Source organism: Rhamphochromis sp. 'chilingali' (genome assembly GCF_963969265.1).
Source record: "Rhamphochromis sp. 'chilingali' genome assembly, chromosome: 8".
Classification (NCBI taxonomy): domain Eukaryota; kingdom Metazoa; phylum Chordata; class Actinopteri; order Cichliformes; family Cichlidae; genus Rhamphochromis; species Rhamphochromis sp. 'chilingali'.
Window position 1 is genome coordinate 23,269,107 of NC_137935.1, and position 19,628 is coordinate 23,288,734.

At 40.0% G+C, this 19,628-nt stretch overlaps 1 protein-coding gene and 1 long non-coding RNA gene across 2 annotated transcripts; both read left to right on the forward strand.

Annotated features, from left to right (window-relative positions):
• The first annotated feature begins 1,379 nt into the window (after window positions 1-1,379).
• Window positions 1,380-2,312, forward strand: LOC308400946. Its single transcript, XR_013972452.1, has 3 exons — window positions 1,380-1,431; window positions 1,610-1,714; window positions 1,862-2,312. It is a non-coding gene; the product is annotated as an uncharacterized lncRNA (long non-coding RNA).
• A 2,497-nt stretch (window positions 2,313-4,809) lies between these two features.
• Window positions 4,810-19,392, forward strand: samsn1a (SAM domain, SH3 domain and nuclear localisation signals 1a). Its single transcript, XM_080889366.1, has 15 exons — window positions 4,810-4,940; window positions 6,409-6,576; window positions 6,887-6,933; window positions 7,758-7,798; window positions 8,098-8,181; window positions 8,939-9,033; window positions 10,034-10,157; window positions 11,546-11,976; window positions 14,940-15,020; window positions 15,334-15,462; window positions 15,987-16,104; window positions 16,222-16,373; window positions 16,486-16,698; window positions 16,841-16,988; window positions 18,605-19,392. The coding sequence occupies exons 1-15, from the start codon at window positions 4,917-4,919 to the stop codon at window positions 18,757-18,759; spliced, it is 2,010 nt and encodes a 669-aa protein (XP_080745492.1). The 5' UTR covers window positions 4,810-4,916; the 3' UTR covers window positions 18,760-19,392.
• The last annotated feature ends 236 nt before the right edge of the window (window positions 19,393-19,628 follow it).

The window sequence follows — 19,628 nt, forward strand, 5'->3', positions numbered from 1 at the left end:
CCTTTAGACAACAATTCTGATGGCAAAAGAGCCAAACGGGACAGGCAAAAAAAAAAAGAAAAGATGGAAAAAAGTACAATTTCTAGCAAATGATTTTTGTCCACTTCTAATAGCTAAAGTAGGGGTGAAGAACTCCAGGCCCTTAGGCGAGTGTCCTGCAGGTTTTAGATATCACCCTGGGTCAACACACCAGAGTCAAACGATTAGTTCACTACCAGGCAGCTGGAGAACTTCAAGATATGTTGAGCCATAATTTAGCCATATAAATCAGCTGTGTTGGATCAAGGATACATCTAAAACCTGCAGGACACCAGCCCTTGAGGCCCCCCACACCTGAGCTTAAGTGTGACTTTTAATTGTCACATGCTTCAGTGCATCGAAAGTAAGCTGTACCAACTGGTTAAAACCAACCTTTTTTTGTCCCAGTCCAGCCCTGCTCAAAGAGAATCAGATAGATCATCCTGTTAATATATGTTTTTAATGTTGTAAAACTTTAACATTGGCATGTATGAGGATCGACTCACTTTGAAGCCTTTGAAGCCACTACATGATTTTTTATTTAGCTGTGAAGTTTGCTGCTTGGTGAATTCCTACTGAGACGCAACTCCCCAAATATGGTCACATTTGGCTTATGTTCCTATGGGAACACCTGAAATGCCAAACTAAGTGCTTTAGAACAAACAGACTGGTGATGCTTCTGTTGCTGTGTCCATCGTTTGTGCAGCCTATTGTCTGTTACATATCATAAATGTTATTTATTGTATGTTGACTCGCGTTTTGCTCACATCACTCTTGTGTTAACCGTTCAAAAAGCCTTACAAAGCAGTTGACATGATTAAACTGAACAGGCTGAAAGCTGAACGATAAAAAGTCCAGTAAAGAAATTGATTTTAAAAATAATCTTTAGAAAATGACCCCCAAATAGTGTGCTCTCATTTCATAGTATGAATGCACTGCAGAGTTACCTTGAGCACTGGGTGATAAGAAAACAAGGACAAAACTGAAAAGGTGTTCTCTCGATGTGGGATATGTGTTTTGAAATACAAATAGATAGATCAAAACTAATCACAGATCTCATCAGAGAAATCGAAAGGTAAATATAGCAACACTGATAATAATTCATAGTAGCAGGTTGAACTAGACTTTAGGAGCTCTTATACACGCTGCAAAAAAAAAAAAAAAATCCACGTTAATCTGTTACTGTAAAAAGTCTTTCGCTTTCTTCTTCTTTGAGACAAAAGAGTTGAAACAAAAACATTAGACATAATTTACTGGCACATTTATCACAAGGAAGTGCATGACTGAGTTGTAGTTTGGTATGTGGTGTTTTAGTATAAAAGTACCTGAGCGGGAGGATTATCCACATACCATCTGACAACATGAAGGTCCTGCTGCTTACGCTGCTCTTCGTGCTGCTGTGTAGCACCCAAGGTGAGGCCTTGTCATTCTAGCTTATATTCCATTTTAAAAGCAAACTTCTGATTGGGCTAGAAAATAGGTTTGATCTGAGGGAATCATTTGATTACACCTGGACTTCCTGACTGAGATGAAGGCTGTTGTCTTAGTATTGTAACATGTTTTGATGGATTTTATCCTTTTTTTTAATTAGTGCTCACTCTCAATTGCTACATCTGTGTGGATGAAAATGACACAAGCTGTAAGACAGAGACAGTTTGTCCACTGTCAGCGCAGTACTGTAAAACCAGCCTGAATGGTGCGTAGGATTTGTTTTCTACTTTCATTTTGTTTGTTCTCATGTTCATGATCTAATATGTGCGCTCATATATCATGTAAAATAATACAATTCCAACAATGGTGTGATGGTATAGTGATTGTATTTTTATTTTTTATTTTTAAACAGGTGACAGAATTTCTCGATCATGTGAGGAGTTCTGTGCTGAGGACTATTTCACAACCTGTTGCAGAGAGGATTTGTGCTAGGCCTGAAGCACCCCTCCCGTTCACTTTCACTTTCTGCTTAATCAAATACAATGAAAAAAATGAAATTACATTAATCTGAATGCAATGTCATTTGTTTATTTACCCAAACGGAATCTATCAAAATCACGCACACTTGATTAGAGTTTGACTTGCTCTCATTCATTATGATCCCAAATACATGACTGGTGATTACGGTCATGGATTTTCTTGTATTTTTTTGTTTTTCTTAATGAATAGATGTGGGAAACAGGGCGAAACACACCCACACCCTCTTAATCCTTTCCTGAGTGACTTAGTGGGTCAGAGCAATAAGCAATGCTATGTGGGTCACTGTCTATCTCCACTGTAATAAAAGTTGGACTATTTTTTTAAACTGCAAAAAAAAAAAAAAAAACCATTAAAAGCTGTTGTCTTAATCTATTTGTTCCAGCTGTCTTTTCTTACAGGGCACAAGTGTCTTGCCTGTTTCACACATTAAAATCTTCATACATTTTCACACGGCCCCATGTGGCCACTGTAAGACTCCCTCACTGGTTTCGTTTGGGTGAGGTGAAACTGAGCTGATAACCACGGACCATAAAACGAACATCTCTTTTTAATGGTTCAACATGAGGTCTATAATGATTCGATGCTCAAATGATTTAAGATTTTTCATTTAATCCTTTTTTTTTTACATGCATGTAAACACAGTCACACTTGTGGTTGGCACAGGTCACTCGCCTAGCAGCATTCACGCATCCTGCTTTGTTTTCAGATATGTCACACCTGTTGTTGTTAAGAACCCACAGTATGCAACAGGCCAGACTTGTTCTCAGAAACAATGCACTGCTGCACTGTGCATTGTTTTGTTGATGGAGAGATAAAAATACTGCAGAACTGTATACAGACTAGAAGGCCATTTTAAAGAGGCTCATTAAATCATGGGAGGTTGGCTGAAGTCAGCCACGAAGTGATTATGTGGTTCATTTAGGACTTATTATTATTACGCTTACCTTGCTGTGCAAAAGGCATAACCACCACAACATCTGACACTAGAAGACAACAGTGACATGACTAATCGAAATGAGCTGAAAGGCAGCAAAATACATTTCAGCATCACGTCGTTTTCTTTGAAGTACTTCTTTTATTTTCATGTTTGTGAAAATATAGGTCATATTTTTTAATCTCTCCAGCTGTTTTCTGCTCTGCATTAGAGGAGCTCAGACAGTATGATTTGTGGATTAAAAGAGCACCAACTTCACACTTCATGTGTTACAACTTAGTGCGCTTTGAACCACTCCAGAGAGATGATCGATTAGTCTCTAGGTAACAAAAAACAACAAGAAGAAATGCATTGCATGCAAAAATAACCTTATATTTTTTGTGCCTCACCACAAACTGATATGTGAAAACTTTCCTACATTTATTGTGGTTTGTCAAAAAGTTACTTTAAATATTTCAAAGCTGTGGAAAAATACTTGCCTGCAGCTGTTGCCCACACAGGAAAGAGCTGTTACTGAGCACGTGAGAAATTGTGTGCAGCGCGCTCAGTGTAGTGTTTGTTTTATTGTCTAAAAACCTGCCTGAGGGCATGGTTGTCACAGATGAACAGTCTCCTTTCAAGTGCATTTTTTTCCACACATTACATTCCCTTTTGCTATGCTGTCTTTAAATTCCTAACTTGTTAAGCCAAGCACAGATATACACATTGTTTTACCTCACTACATTTATTACCTTCAAGTTCAGATTTTAACACATACAATGCACATGTATTTAAATAATCTCCCCATAACTGTGAAAAATAAACTGCAACTTCAAAACTACTCCAACTGCTACATTAAAGCACAGCTTACATATACTTAAAGCACATCCATGACAGCATACCGTAAGTAGTATTTGATGTAACTTTATGTAAACAATCTGTTTATGGGCCTGTGTAATTTGACTAGTATAAAGATGCAGGTGGTTAATTACTACATTACTACTACATTTGGTTTCAATTTTGTATTAATGCTAACTGATTACAGCGTTACAGATAGATATAAAACCTACATTAAATTCCCACTGATGTAAGGAGGAACACATCTTAGCACTTAAAGCTATAGATGATGATGACAGAAAGTATTGAAATTCCACTACTTACCTTGCATCATGGCAGAGATTAATGCCTCAGTTTGCATAATAACAATAAAAAGTGTTGAATCTGGGTTTTTGTGTGTTGCCTCAGAATCACAGGATATGTTTGTTTTTTTTAAATATATGTTTTAAAGATTACCCCAGCAGGTCCAGATGTTTATTCTTGCACTCCGTTAATCAGCTCAGTGTGCCCAGATTTAAACCATGACCTTTATGATCAGTCCAGTGTATACAATGTGCACCGCTGGAGTAAAGTGGATATAAGAAAATGACTTTTCCAATAAAACGCATGAAAACGCTGCTTATACATTCATATATTATTGATCTCAAAAACTAATGTCATCTCTAGTCAATTGTTCTTAATGGAATGATTAATTTTACCTTGATTTTACCAGTGATCCTCATAATTATTGATTAATATTTATGATTGATAATATTATTTAGGCAAAAGACTTTTTAGTCTTAAGTCTTCCTAAGTTGCCTTTAATGAGGAAATTTACCTGTAAATTTTTGTTTTTGTAATTTCACTTAGGTCAGAATAAATAAATAACATGGCTGCTCGCTGCTTCCCTACTGGAAAAAAAAGAAAAGAATCAAAACAAAGACAGAGTCTGCTGATCCACCAATAGTGGGCTTGTTGTCAAGAGTGAATCCTGCTTTAGCTGCTAGAGTAATGGTGGGCCATCTATTGGATTAGTGGAGGGATTTCACTGTGGTATTAATCTGAGAAGACAGCAGGCGACCGAGGCTGGCCTCAGACTGAGCTGTTGTGTCTTTCAGCCTCTGGCTTTCACTCGGCTCGCTGTTTGTCCTCCATCTGACGCACCAAAGCAAACTGAACCCGAGACCTCGCAGCCAACATGAACCTTTTCTGCTTTTCTCTGGTAAGATGCATGCATTTGTCTTCTTTACAGAACAGTCTGTGTGTGAGTCGCAGAGTAAAAGAGAAACTTGAGTTGCAAATCTGAGGTTAGCCACAAGAAATATATCGTGAAGATCAATAAATAACACACTATGCATACCTAAATGTGTGGGAAGCTACAGAGTGTCTATCTAGGTTTTTAATCGCAGTTTTCCTACAAAGAAGCAAAACATGATGCTAAAGCGCGGCACTAATCTAATGAGAATGGTTGCTGCTACATCTTCTCGGTAAATAGATCATTGATAACCTGCTGCAGAAAGTTTGATCATTAGACAAGTCCTCCTGACACCGACCTTGTCTTCTTATCTTCCTTTGTCTGAAAACTTTAAGCTTTGTTTGCCATAAAGTTTTAAGCAACATTTCACAGCAGTTCTTTTATTACAGTATGTATTTTGAAGCCCTGGTTTATGTATTACTGACTAATTTCTTTATGCCTACAAGTGCTGTTAAAAGTGTTTATTAATGAAGCCACAAAAGCTAAGATAAGAAGCAGGAATACACACGTGTGCACAATATACACATGGGTACCTCAGATGCTCCTGCAGCTGTCATGCTGCACGTGGGGATGTGACATGTGGGTTGGATACTTTAAACTTGTCTCTGCACAGATGTTGGGGATGTTTACAAATGATCAGACTGATTCATCATTGCCTAGAATCTCTAACGGATGTCGCACCTTTTAACCACTCTGCTCAAATAGCACATACAGCAAGTTTTCGTGCTGCCCGTTAACCCAGGTAGAAATCTAGAAAAGAGAAAAAACAAACACAGCAGCAAAGCAGCAGCATCTCAAAATACACACTTGTTCCCCTGCAAATACAGGAACTTACACTTCATTTGGAAGCTTTTTGTTTAAACCATTTTGCACTACATCTTACATTTTGAGTACTCTGTAAAGACCTGTTATTGGCCCACAGTCATATGAGTCAGGGATTGATTTTCTAAAAGATGGAGGACTCCAGTTCTGTCTCAGACCACTCATTAAGAATTTTGTGGTTTGGTTTAACCAGGAATGGTTGAGTAGAGAAAGAATACAAAATCAATACTCTGCACTATCTTTTATCATGTACACCGATGAGACGTCACAGTACAGTCAAGATGAGCTGACGAGAGAAATTGGTTATGCGTTCCTAGAAGGAATCCCAACGAATCAAACAAAATTTAATCCACGCTGAAATCAGTTCTGTCGAAATTCCCTCATCCATGGTTGACAAGCAAATTTAAAGGAGCTTTGGAGCAGCATTGGTGACATTTCCCTGCAGTCATATCAAATCCTCATAACTACAATTTTCATATTTTGCATCTGATTACAATGAAATGCAGATTTATGTGCTGGAAACATGGATGGAAACAGATGAATTTCATATCCGGCTGCCAAACTGCAGCCCTCTAACAACTGTGTGTCTTTTTGTCTGTCCACTGGGCATCAGGAGGGATCTATGGACAGCCTGTACGAGGCGGTGCAGAGCTCCAGCGACGGCCCACCACAGCCTGTCCCGAGCCGCTCCTCCAGCCGCTCGTGCAGCCGCTCCTGCAGCCCGGCAGTCTTGCTGAATGATGGCACAAAGTGGCGAGGCTCTGGAAGATCTATATCCATGGTGTGTGTCATGAAAATCTCGTACATTGAAGCATGTTGTACAGACTGTGAGCGGTGCGGGCTTGTGAACAATCATGACCAGATTGTATGGGGTCACGGCCTTGAGGAGCTGTGACATGTAACCAGATTGAACCTAAAAAAAATAAAGCTGATTATTAAATGATGAGCAGAGCCAGTTGACAGCTGCCTCTGAGGCGAGGCCAAATGTTCAGTTTCAGTGAATCTCTACATGAATCAGCTGGAGGATTTTGTTGAATGTGGCAAGTTGCTCATTTAGTACAGACAGCCTTAAATGCTTTGTTTTCTTTCAGGAGATGCCTCAGACGCAGAGAGCCAACTCGAACAAGAAGAAAAGAAGGTGAGCTCAGACGTAAATTACTCAAGAATGTTAAGATCGTCCTATATGCCCCACATTACAATGCTTTAAGCTCGAAGCTCAATCTGCTCTATCTCCACATATTATGTATGTCACTCCGCTTCGAACGGACAGGAAAATTGTATTAAAAACATCAAGTAATCCTGGAAGGAATTAAGGCTTCTGTTCGTCTAGTGCGTGCTGTGGCCTTATTTCTCTTTCTTTTGTTGGTCGAGCGTGCAGAAAGCATAAAGCTGCCCTGCCAGTGACAGAGCTTTCCCATTGAGTAATAATATGGCTTGAAAGGCTCCCTGTTTATTTTCGCTGTGGGTTAATACTGTAAATCCTTCCTGCAGCAGAGCAGAATAAATTGGAATGCTGCGCTTAAAGAAGAGGGATTGACGTCCGTAAGACACAATAGGAACCAAAAAAATCTATAAATTGTTCAGCTTTGTTGACAGAGAACTGTATTTTGAGAAGAAGGACCCTTCACACTGTTGGGCCAGCAGAAGGCAGATTACGGCTTTGGGCTAGCTGGACTAAGCGGATTCAAGGTCAACACCTTTTACTCCCTTGGCCTTTCTTTGGACAACGTACAACTTTGTTGACGCTGTAAACGCAAAGAAAGATTTAACACAGTGGACATCTGCACAGCATGAGTCTGCAGTCTTGTGGTCATGTTTTGTGGTTTATGTGCTCCATAGTTGCCTTTTTGAAGTCCCAGGCTCTTTACTTTGTGTTGTGAAGAAAATAATAATGTCTAATTTGTTTTAAATAAAAATAATAATCCAAGATAATGAAATATTTCTTTGTTATTTTACTTTTAGGACACATATATCCAAATCTGCATCAGATAATGAAACACTAGGTGAGTATAACAATTTCTAAACTTCACTTTTTATTAGTGCTAAAGTGTAACTTGTGCATAATGACTGTTTACAACATGTGTTACAGCCCTGACTCCCTTTCACAAACCCTGAGGTAGACTGCGATGAAATAAATGTGTATTTTGGAAGCTTCTAATATTATTTATATTCAAACTTCCAGCGAGCTACCAGGCTTTATGTCCGTGTCTCATAATGCTGATAATGATTTTACTATCAGTGGCTTCCATTCACTCCAACTTTTCGCTTTAAAACCTCCAACGCTCGTCTCTCTCCACGGCAGACACTCCCGGCTGTAATACTGCAGTGTGGCAGCATGCCAGGAGCAGAGAAGATTTAGTTCACATCGCCAACAATCACAATGAAGGTAAGCAGGAAATAAAGAGGCTAAGCTCATCTAAAGTTTATGCCAGCACTCATCTGGAGTCCCAGCAGGACGCTCAAAGGCAGGGTGGGGATTTCGAACCCAATTCAGCATTAAAAAATGACCCCAGACTATCGGCCACTGTGATCTTAAATGGGCGGGACCATTGAAATTCGCCTTTCTGTTAGTATAAAGTAATTTATCAGCCCATTTAATCTAAACCCTGAGATCTCTTAATATAAGAAGAAGAAGTGCAATTTTAGCAAACTGTCTCAATTTGTCTACATGAAAAAGAAATGCTGATGCAGTAAATGGAAAAAATGCTGTCAGCACAACTCTCTGTGCTTGGGTTTTAGGAAATAAATGAATACAAATAGAGAAAAGGTTCTGGATGCTCATTTGTCCAGACTGTTAATGGAAATACCCAGTTCTTTTTGGAGAGTTTCTATAGTAGATCATTCAATTGTTTACCTATTATTTAGTTACTTTGGTGTAGTATGAACAGCAATGGAGGGAGGTCTCTGTCAGCAGGACAAGCTGTAAAATGTAGCGAAATTCCAAAGATGTCCAGTGGGCCAGATTGGAGTCATTTTAGGGCCTGACTCTGGTCCCCAGGCCTTATGTTTAACATTGGTCGGGACAATATGCAATGATGTCGAAAACAACAAGTGAGAGAATGTTTAATTTAATTCTAAGATTTGCTAATCATTGAGGCAAATTCCTTAAAAAGTCCTCAGGTGTACACATTGTGTTGTTGCAGAGATGCGAAAGACGAAACACAGGACAGAAACCAGAGGTGGGAAAGGAAGTCATCATTCTGGCACCAAGAAAAAGGAGAAACAGACCTCAAGCCAGGTTAGAAGAGTAGTTTCACTTTTAGACTGTTTCACTCAAAACCCTCTCTGCAGACATGTTTCAGTCATGCAATGCATTCAGATCTTTGTGGGTACCACAGCGGTATCAGTTTGGTTTTAGGTTTTAAGACCATTTTGTTCATTTGGTTGGCTGGTTTTAATGCCTACTCTGAAGTTTATTGCTCCCAAAAGGCTGATAAATCTGTGCCAGCATCATGTTTGAGCACCTTCGACACACCACAGCAGAGCATTTAACAGCACCGACACCACCACCTGATGTGACTTGCTGAGAGCTACCGCTGGCCCAAATGGCACAATCTTTTAGCACAAATGCTGATTGGGTTTTAATACAGTGCAGATGGTTCAAAGAGGGGTGCACCTCTCTGTGTAATCTCTGGACCACATGGCAGAGAGGGATGTGAAAACTCTGTGTGTGCGTGCGTGCTTAGAAAGGTTTAAAGGCCTCATGCCAGGTTTCTCAGTGGCCAATCTACCTATTGCCATCATAGTTAAAAGAAAACAAAGCATAGCTTGCCAAAACCGGTTCAGCAGCATTTTTCCTTCCTCAAAACACATTATGACAACACTGACATTGTCACATGATCGCTGAGCGCATATCTGCAAAGACTTATAATGTTTACAAATCTTGCAATCCTGTTATCCTTTGTTAATTGAATCTCATTACTATTAATGGTAATGAGATTTTCCTCACCCATTCAACTCTGCCTGTTTGTAGTAGTCCTGCACAGCTCTCCCCTCTAACAGAGAGCAGGCACCCTTGCTATCTGTCTCCTCACAGATCTAAACTAGAAGTCAGTGGACCAGCTGAAAGAATCTAAACTTAACCCCCTAAATTTTCCATTGCTCTCATCAAGCCTGTTAAACACTCCCTGCCAGAAGGTCACACACAATGAATCAATGTTAAGGGGTGTGGGATATTAGAGGTTCTGGAATGAAAGTGTTTAAATGGTGAGTGTGTGTGCATTTGTTTATCTTTTCAGAGTGTCCATGCCAACGGAGTGGCAACAGAGTCCAAAGCAGCTGTCAGGAGAAACCCCAAAAACAGCAAGAAAGCAGGCGGGAAAAGTGGGAAAGAAGGGACAAAGAAAGCAAACAGCTCCAGAGGTAGGAGCTTTCACCAACATTAACCATCATTTCAAACTCTTGGTTGCACCTTTATTCACAGTGGTTAACACAGCAATCAGCTGTTTAATATTTTAGACCGGACACAACCCCAAATGGCTTTGTGTCTCCTTCTAGAATCAAACCAGGTATCTTTAGCTCGTTACGCAAACGTGTAAAGCACTATAGTATATTTAATACAAAAGAATTAATGTCTAGTAATCATCAGTAAATTTAAAATGTATTCACGGTACAAATTACATGTCGGAAGATTGGTGGTTCAATCCATGTCTGCATGCTAAAGTATCCTTGAGCAAGACAGGCTACTGAACCCTGAGCTGCTCAGGATGCATTCATTGCAGTGTGAGTGTGTGTGAATGAGTAAATGAGGCAAGCGCACACTAAATGACAACTTTAACATTTAATATAGTGTTTTATGCATTGACATCATAGCTGATAAAAGTAATACTTGCATTATGATGATGTGAAAACATCTAACACTTCGTGTATCTCTTAATCATGACCAAAGGTTTTTGTGGTTTTGTAGAACAGGTTTCATTCTTGCTGCTGTTTTCATTCCCAGAGGGTCAACTTTAACTGTTTAGTCAAAGTCACTGATAGTGCACCGGACATCCTTTAGTGTCGCCACTGTGACCTGTTGTAACAATAGTGACGTTGCTCCTAACTTGTTGCATTTTAAACCAAACCACAGTCTCTTCCTGAACCTATTTAAAACACTAGTGAATAAAATTCAGTTTTTCAGCATTTACTCTAACCTTCACCTACACCCCGCTGCCTTAAAACAAAGATCAGAAACATTGCTTACAACTTTACAATAGTAAAAGAGTTTTTTTTTTTAAATGATATTGTTATTTTTAAATCTTGCCTTTGTCCTTCCTGACGTTTCTAGAATTTCTATGACTCTATGACTAAGAAAGATTTTGGCTCAAAATAGCAGAACAGCTACAGTTATGTGGCAACTCCAGTTAATGCCCTTTAAAAAAGTAATCAACTTTAAATTCTACTTCTGCTTTTAAGAGTTGCAGCACCTTCAAATTACGTGTCTGCGGCATCCTCACACCTCTCAGAGGGCCACAGCGGTTCAGGATGTGAGGGTTACAAAAGCCAAGGACATACTACACATACTCTGTTTGGCCAACCTCCTGTTTCCTCCTCTCTTTTCGGTACTGCTTCGACATGTAAAGTGATCCTCACAGTGAACTGTCTCATTTGACTAAGTCATTTCCAGTTCAGTTTAACTCTGATGAGGGTTAAACAGCAAATCATTGCATCATCTAAGTTAAATAAAGTTACACTTGAGTCTGATCCCAGTTTGAGAATGGTGAGAATTGTTGACTGTAAGTCACTTTTTTTCTTGTCCCCTCTCTCAGTGTGCTCCCCACCTGGCATGATGAGCCCACAGATGGGACACCACTTTCCCGAAGTGCCGTACAGATCAGACAGGAGGCCCTACCCGGGTAAATTCTCCACCCTCCCCTCTCAGGAGAACACAACCCCAGGCCGATGCACTGACATGGCCAGCCTTCCCGGTGGAGCGACGCCCACCCACCACCAGCGGTGGAGTAACCCTGCTGACAGCAGTCTAGCCTGGGGGACCGTACAGCACACCTGCCGCAGGCCTCTAACAGAGTATCGCGTCTACTCCCATGACTTCATCACGGCGCACGTGAAGGAGTGGGAAGGAAGACAGGAGCACCGGCAGGTAGTGGCCCAGGATGGTTGCTTGAAGCAGGACTGTAAACCTGAGATTCCCCCAAGGGTGCCGCGATCTATCACTGATGTGGACCTGTCCGAACCAAATGTAAGTTTCATGCTGATTGCCACACAGTACTGAGACTGAACTAAAGAGCAGTGAACTAAAAATGGCAACAGTTTTTCAAGGTACTCAGCAGATTGGTTGTCCCAAGAGAACTTCCTCTGAGTGTTTCAGCTGCCTTTCGACCCAGGCTGACTGGATGACGCTGAGCTGAGGGTTTTGTGGTGGACATGTGATCAGCTGTAGGATTCATATCTGTCTTGTCACTCAAGATAGTTGTCTGTGGTTTGTCAAATGCAGTCGAATGCATTTAAGACCAATTAGGTGCCTTGCTGATGACATTTTGTGGTCTATGAGAATTAATTCTGGTCACTATGTCAGCGCTATTGACATGTACCCAGCCTCCTCCCATACAGAACATTTTGCATTTTCTTTAAAAACGTCTCCTACAGATGCTAATATTGGTTGAACATTGAGATGTAGGTGTGGAAATTGATGACTTTGTGGATTTTCCTCATTGCGCAGCTCATTGCTAACATCACGCAACGGAGTACACATTTGCACGCACATGACATCTCTCAAAGCTTTAGACTCTAAGCGATACTCGGTGAGCACGTGTGGCGTGTGAGCCATGTGTTACGCAAAAACAGTTGTCAAAGCCCAGGATGACTAGGGAGAAAATTGTCTGATGAAAACAACCATCCAGTGCAGAGATTACAAAATCCCCATGGATCTGTGGTGTCATTCGTTCTTAGAGTCAGAAAGTCATTTAACAGAGAATAAATCCCCAGAGGACTATAAACAGAGATGGCGCAGGGTGTTAAGACTCTATCTTGTCCTTTTACGAACTTCCCGTGAGATAGTGATAAGAAAAGAAAACAATCAAGTGAAGTGGTTTTAATTTAATTTCCTCTGAATTTGCTTATTTCTTGTTTTGTCACTGGGGAAGTTAACATTAGCTCTGCAGAACTAACAGTGCACACAATGCATGTCAGAACAGTTTTGATATACTTTTGGCATAAAACTGTATCTCAACAAAATATTTCAATGAAGATAGGGTGGATTTTTTTTTTTAAATCAGACAGGAAACCACTAAAGTAAGAAATTTAAAATCTTGATCTAGAACAAAATGAGTTTCTTTTGTTGTTGTTGTTGATTGCAAGCAGCAGGATTAGACTGAGGTTTAGGTCTGCAGAATTCCCTTTTCCACAACCGACCGCAGTGTAAACATGGCAAATCCCCAATGTGGCGACATGAGAGAGGCAAGGTGGAATCCTGTGGAGGCTAAAAACTCCCTCACCTTTTCTGATTCAGTGGAAACACTATGAGTGTGTGGGTGTGTTTGTAGATAAGAGTTTTGTAACTTTTATCATTCGTCACCGATTTTAGAAAAAGGGTGACTTGTTTTAGTGTATCCAAAAAGACATAAAGCCAAAAAACCCTCAGTTCCACACCGAGAGGGGAGGTCGACCGGAAGGTATTTCGACACACCAAAGTTGCCACTTTCAGCTGTTCCTCTGTCATAAATCCACACTTCCTCAAAAGCGTTCTGCCCCACATTAGGAAATGAACTCAGAAGAATAATTACTCCAGCATCATTTACCGCAACAGAGTTCCCCATTGCTGATAAAAGGGAAAATTTGAGGTATATTGAAAGAAGAATTGAATTAAACAAAAGAGGTTTTGTCTTCTTTTTATTCCTGAACTACATAAAATAGCTTTCACTGTGAAGCTTTTAGCCTCATTGGATAATTGAACCTGAGTTGAGTGGCTACATGTATATGATTGTGGCATACTTATGCACAGTTACAGACCAACATGGTGGTGTGGCTCACCATCAGCGTCTAAAAGACGAGTAGCAGATACAAGACAGATGTTTGAACAAGCAAATGCCACATTTATAAAACTGAAGTGCCGCTATTCCTGGAAGTGGTTCTAGTTGTTTCGCTGAGCCGGCCACAAAATGCACACATAAGCATTCGTATTTTTCCCCTTTCAGAGCTGCACTGAAAGAAACAGTGTGAATTGCCTCACATCCTGTGCGTTCTAAGGAAGTGAGCCAGCCAGCCCATCAGACAGATAATCTGTGTGTCAGTTAACACTTCTCTGTAGAGGAGTACAGCAAAGACAAGAGCAAAGGACTAAGATCCGACTAACACCTTGAAAGAAAAAAAAAGGAGTTAGAAAATGTTACAGAGGGCTGCATCTAATGTGTCAGACAAAGCAAGGAGCAAACCAAAGGTGGGTGAAAATAATTATGATCAAAGCTTCAGGGTCCAAATTTCACTTGTGACATCGACTCCGTTACAAATTTGTAGAAGATGAGGCTCAATCTAACATCACCAATTATTGAATTAAAAACTACAGTCTGCTGGAAGCAGCGCGATGTTTTTGGAGAATATGTCACAGTTCATTTTTTAAATGGTGAAGAAAGTCTTTAAAATAAAACCTTGATTTCTGCCAGTGTATTTTCAGTCAGAGAGTGCACTCAGAGCTGCATTAAATCAGTCTGCACAGGGCTGTCTAGGAGTATGGAGCTCATATTTAACCAGGATTTCCAGGGATTATTCATTTATATGATTATTTTTGGTGCTGTGCTGGGGAGATGATGGAGGCTTGGGAGAGATTAGGCTGACTATTAGTTTTATGAAAACCCGGGGGGGGGGGGGGGGGGGACTGAAAGAATTAAAATTGAGCCAGAGCAGCAACGACTTGTCGTGTCACCAGTGCGCTGAGGGTAAACTGGTTTTATCAACGTACTTGTGTATTCGTTTAAGTTTAAAACACAAGCTCTCATTTAGTGTGTACTTGACTTAAAATCGTAGATTTTAAAGGAAGGGTTTTTTTTCTTTTCTTGTTGGTTTTTGTCTTGTCCTAGATGTTTTAAGACTGTTAAAAGAAAAACTGATTATATTTGGCCTGTGAAATCTCGGGTCACAGCACGATTGTGCTATTCAGACGTTGTTTAGCCGTCTTTGTGTGACATCTCTTTTTACCCTTCCCCACAGCGCTCCACAAGCTTTGGCAAATTTGAAGGTCTCAGACATCACTCATCACAGGCCAAACCGAAGGAAAATGGAACCGCTATGGTTTGTAGATGTGCTTGTTTTTCACTTTTGTAACCCTGATGTCAGCAAAATTTACTTCAATAGCAATAATAGTGTAACCGATGCATGAGACTGCCATACTTAATGCAGGTTTTTCACTCATACATTAAAAAGCGGACTGAAAGCGACACACTGGATTTTTTGAGAACAGAAAAACATGTTGTCAATACTAAATATAATTGTAGAATTGTAGAAAAGAAAAAGAGTTGGTGTTTTGTTTTTGTTTGTTTTTATTTTAGGTCGTATTCCTTAATATCCCCGTTCAGTTTGTACTAAACCATGTTTCTTCACACAGGTCACAGAAGAATGTGAAAGTTCAGACCCAAACAACTCAGCTGGACTCCGGAAGAAGATGAAGGAGATTTCACTGACCATGCGCAGAAAAATGGGCAAAAAACATGCCAAGTCTTTATCCGAGGAGACAGTGAGTCGCTGAATCACTCACACACACTTTTACATCAATTAACCGAGCACTCTGATAAGGTTTTTGACCGTTCACATACACACATTAATGCTTTAGTTCTCCAGCGCTGTTTTATTCTAAAGAATTTGTGCGCAAGTGATCAAAAAGTCCCTCAGCGTGCAACAAATTCGAGGCCACGGACATCACTTACTGCAAACCTGCTCTGTTTATCACTTTCATCTCCTCTGAAACCACATCCTCAAACTGTGACGCGGTTGTTGGCGATATTTAGATGACTGTTTGCTGTCATCTGCATCGAAAAGTGTCTTCCTGCAGTATCTGTGTTTTTCTCAAACAGCGATTGAAAGATAAGATGTTTTGATTAGCTTTGGAAATTTCATAGCCTACACCTCCACCTCCACTTTTACATGGAGTCGTTCGAATAGTCTGCCTAATTGTGCACACTCCGTCCCTGTTTATCTGTTTATGTAACGTTGCTGCCTTTTAAAACCGTGGGCCTTGTCGTTTTTTTTTCTTTCCTTCAGGGCGATGACACAGACAAAGAGCCAGATGCAGAGACAGAAAGCAGCCCTCCAGCTGAGAAAAACTCCACACAGACAAGCAACTCCTTGGAGAGTCTTTACAGTGGCCAGAGCTCCTCCAGTAAGTATCTGCTCATAATGCACACCCAGACATAGTGAATAAATGTGTGGTGTTAACCAGTAATACACTTAGATGAGTGTGTAATCCTCCTGTGCTGTGTTGTGTTTGTGGGTTCAGGTGGTGTGACCAGTGAGTCCAATGGCTCTGGTCAGAGAGACAGTCTGAGGCTGGAGGAGGACGGCTCGTATCACGGACAGTTCTGTGGCCGAGCTCGAGTCCACACGGATTTTGTTCCCAGTCCATATGACACGGACTCCCTCAAACTCAAGGTAACTCTCCATGTCCACGCTTTACATGGACATGGCTGTACTTAGACAGGGAAACATCTGCAGTAACAATGAAGCAGTCTCAACCATCTTTTAATAGATTTTTTTTTCCAAGGTTGGTGACATCATCAACATCATCAGTAAGCCTCCAATGGGCATTTGGACAGGCATGCTCAACAACAAAGTGGGCAACTTCAAGTTCATCTATGTCGACGTTTTGGTGGAGAAAGAAGAAGAAGAGGAGACTCCCAAAATCAGACAGCAGAAGCTGTGCAAAAGACCTCGACCTAAAACACTGCTGGAGTTACTGGAACGCTTGAATCTGGAGGTGAGGACCAGATCTGCTCACCTGGGGTCTTTTGTCTTAGTTTAGGGGACGAATCACAAAGTTTTCAAAGACTTAGTCATGACAGCAAAACATTTAAAGATTTGTGCTTTAGTTTTACAGTCGGTGGTTGCTCTTGTTTTAGGAATATGCTTCTGCACTGATGCTAAATGGCTATGAAACAGTGGAGTCCCTGATGCACCTGCAGGAGAAACATCTTATAGAGCTGAACGTCAAAGACCCAGAGCACAGACAGAAGCTACTCACTGCTGCTGAATACCACTACACAGAAGGTCAGAAACACACCGAGCAATCATTGTGACTGGTTCTAATGCTAACAAGTAACAATATGCAGCACTTAGTCAAGGGAGATACTGCTTCATAAGAGTTCACTCCTGAAAAATGAACATTCTGAAAAATAAAAATAAAGATCCTCTCATGAAGGTTTCAGTATTCAGAAGTGGGCTGCACAGACTGGCTCGCAGCAGAGATGCAGGAGTCAGCAAATGAGACTAACAATTTTTGTTAGCAGGCTCAATCGGTGTTATGTTAAGCCTGAAAGTAACACCACACTGAATGTGAAGCAGCTGTAAATACAATACAGTCTTCACAGAGACTGTATATTAAAGAAGCTAATAGCTACCTCACTTATTGTCAATCACAATTTTATTTAATAGCACATTTTATTATACACAAACTAAATGCTTTTAACATAATAGAAAAATACATAAAAACCTAAACCTTTGTTTCCAGTCCTACCCTTTATTTCCTGTCTGTAACCCGTCCCAGCAACCATAAAACAAAGAATAAAAACTGTACAATTGGCTCTCGTCTTTTAACCAGCAGTCATGAGAGTTACATTTTCTGAGTAAATAATAACTCTGTGTGTGTGTGTCTGTACAGACAGCAAAATCTTTGTCCAGTAATTAAATACAATTACATCCCTAAAGTCTTTTAAGCAGCATGTGGAGCTGCTTTGTTTGATTATGGTTAAAACATGGTAGAATTTACTCATTTGCCAATCAGAAGTGAGCATTCAAACAAACAGCAAGATAAGGTAAAGACTGTATTAAATAAAAACTCTCTTTTTTAAATTAAGAAAAATATTTTATATTTACCATAAATATAAAATGAATGGAAGTGTAATTCTGTCACTTTATTTCTGTGGGACAATAAAAAAAGGGTTCACTCTGTAAATATGTGGGTAGAAACAGGTAAAGGCTGAGACATTTGTGCCGTAGAGAATAGAAATACATCATGCACACTGTGAGAAGCTTATTGGTGACTTCCTGTTACTTAGATAGAAAGTGCTTAACATGACAGAAGGTGTTCCTGTAATCTGAAGTCTGGAAGCAGTCTGACTGATTATCAGAAATCCCTGCATGAATGAAAGCAAAACTTTCCAAAACAATCCAATATGACAGTGGAAAAACACAAAGTCAAAGTAAATGTCAGTGTAATTTCTTTTTTAGCTCGGCTTGGTTGACAGTGAAACTAAACAGATGGCAGCTGCTGCAGCGTGACCCTGCCAAGCTCACATTAGACACCAGTAATTTAATCAAGCTGAGCTAGATTAGTCGGATTAGCGGCTTCTGTTAGTGAGTTTAAAAAACAATGAGGAAGAATATTTTTGCAGTTTACAGGAAAAAAAATTAGGTGACATATTTTCTTCTAGAGTTTCCTGCTTCAAATCATATGTATTTGGGTCATGTGACAACTCACCAGAACATCCTCTGGTCTGACACCAATAAGCAACATTTGCGATAATGCGTCGCTATCATCGCAATAAATCATATTAAAATTAAACGGTGTCACCCTTCCGCATCTAAATATGGCTTCAATTCTGCAAAGTAGTACAGATTTGAATATTATGACATTTAATTGAATTCAGTTTGGTTTGTGGCTGCAGGTGATGATGTCAGGGATGCGGAGGAGCTCAAATCTTCCCACAGTCTGCAGGAGGAAGACAGCGACTGTCCCAGAGACTCGGGCTGCTTCATCCCGTCAGAGTGTTCAGACAGCAAGGAGGACACAGAGCCCGTCACAGACGCCGTGGAGTCCTAAAGCACATGTTTGTCATTTGTATACTTTGATCAGAGTTTAAGTTGCACATTTTCTTATGACTTTGATGAAAATGGTTTTAAAAGACTCATTCCATAACTTTCTGAAAATGTCACAATTGTATCCCTTGTTCCAGTGAGGGAACAAGGGATACAATTTGCTTTGTATATGCTAAAGCTTTCTAATGTGGAAGCTTTAGCATATACAAAGAAGAGACAATATTCTTAACTTCATATTATCTTTTTGTCACTTTATCACTATGATAGGTATAGGCATTGAGTTTTGGCAGTAAGTTGCCAAAATTTTGTCACATTAATGTCATTTGTATTTATTGCATTCTAAATCTTGAATTGTTTTTGCGTGTAAAGCTTTTATTTATCACAGCTGCATCATTTTGACCTTTCTTGTTACGTCTGATCTCTGTTTAACTTTCGGTCTACTTTCCTTTCCTGTGATTTAACAGCTGTTTGTATATTCAGATCTTGTCTGTAATGCATACTCTACAGATTGACAAGTATACTTTTTTCTGAAAGTGCATTTGAATGAGATTGTGTGTGAGAGAGCCTGTGTGTGAGCATTCCTGTGAAAAGGAGCATTCATTTATTTTCAAAACTTTTTGTAAATAAAGCATTTTAAAAATAGAGTTAAATATGTGGTTTGTGTTTATTTAAAGACTCTAAGTAATACAAGAGTACAGTCTCTGATAGAGCCAAGTCCACAAGTACATCTGTACACACGGATTGCACCTCTACATGAATTTAGCTTAATTACCACTAACACATGACCCTACACTGTGTTCACTGCATCATTCCATGTTTGGCACTGATCACCACCTGCACTCATATCTATCTACTTAGCACTTTTAATTCTTA

What these genes read in the sequence shown, in the direction of transcription:
- samsn1a (XM_080889366.1), top strand. Translation starts at nt 4,917, where the DNA reads ATGAACCTTTTCTGCTTTTCTCTG. An exon ending in AGTCTTTATCCGAGGAGACA is followed by an intron (nt 15,463 to 15,986) that starts GTGAGTCGCTGA and finishes TCTTTCCTTCAG; the next exon opens with GGCGATGACACAGACAAAGA. An exon ending in TGAATACCACTACACAGAAG is followed by an intron (nt 16,989 to 18,604) that starts GTCAGAAACACA and finishes TTGTGGCTGCAG; the next exon opens with GTGATGATGTCAGGGATGCG.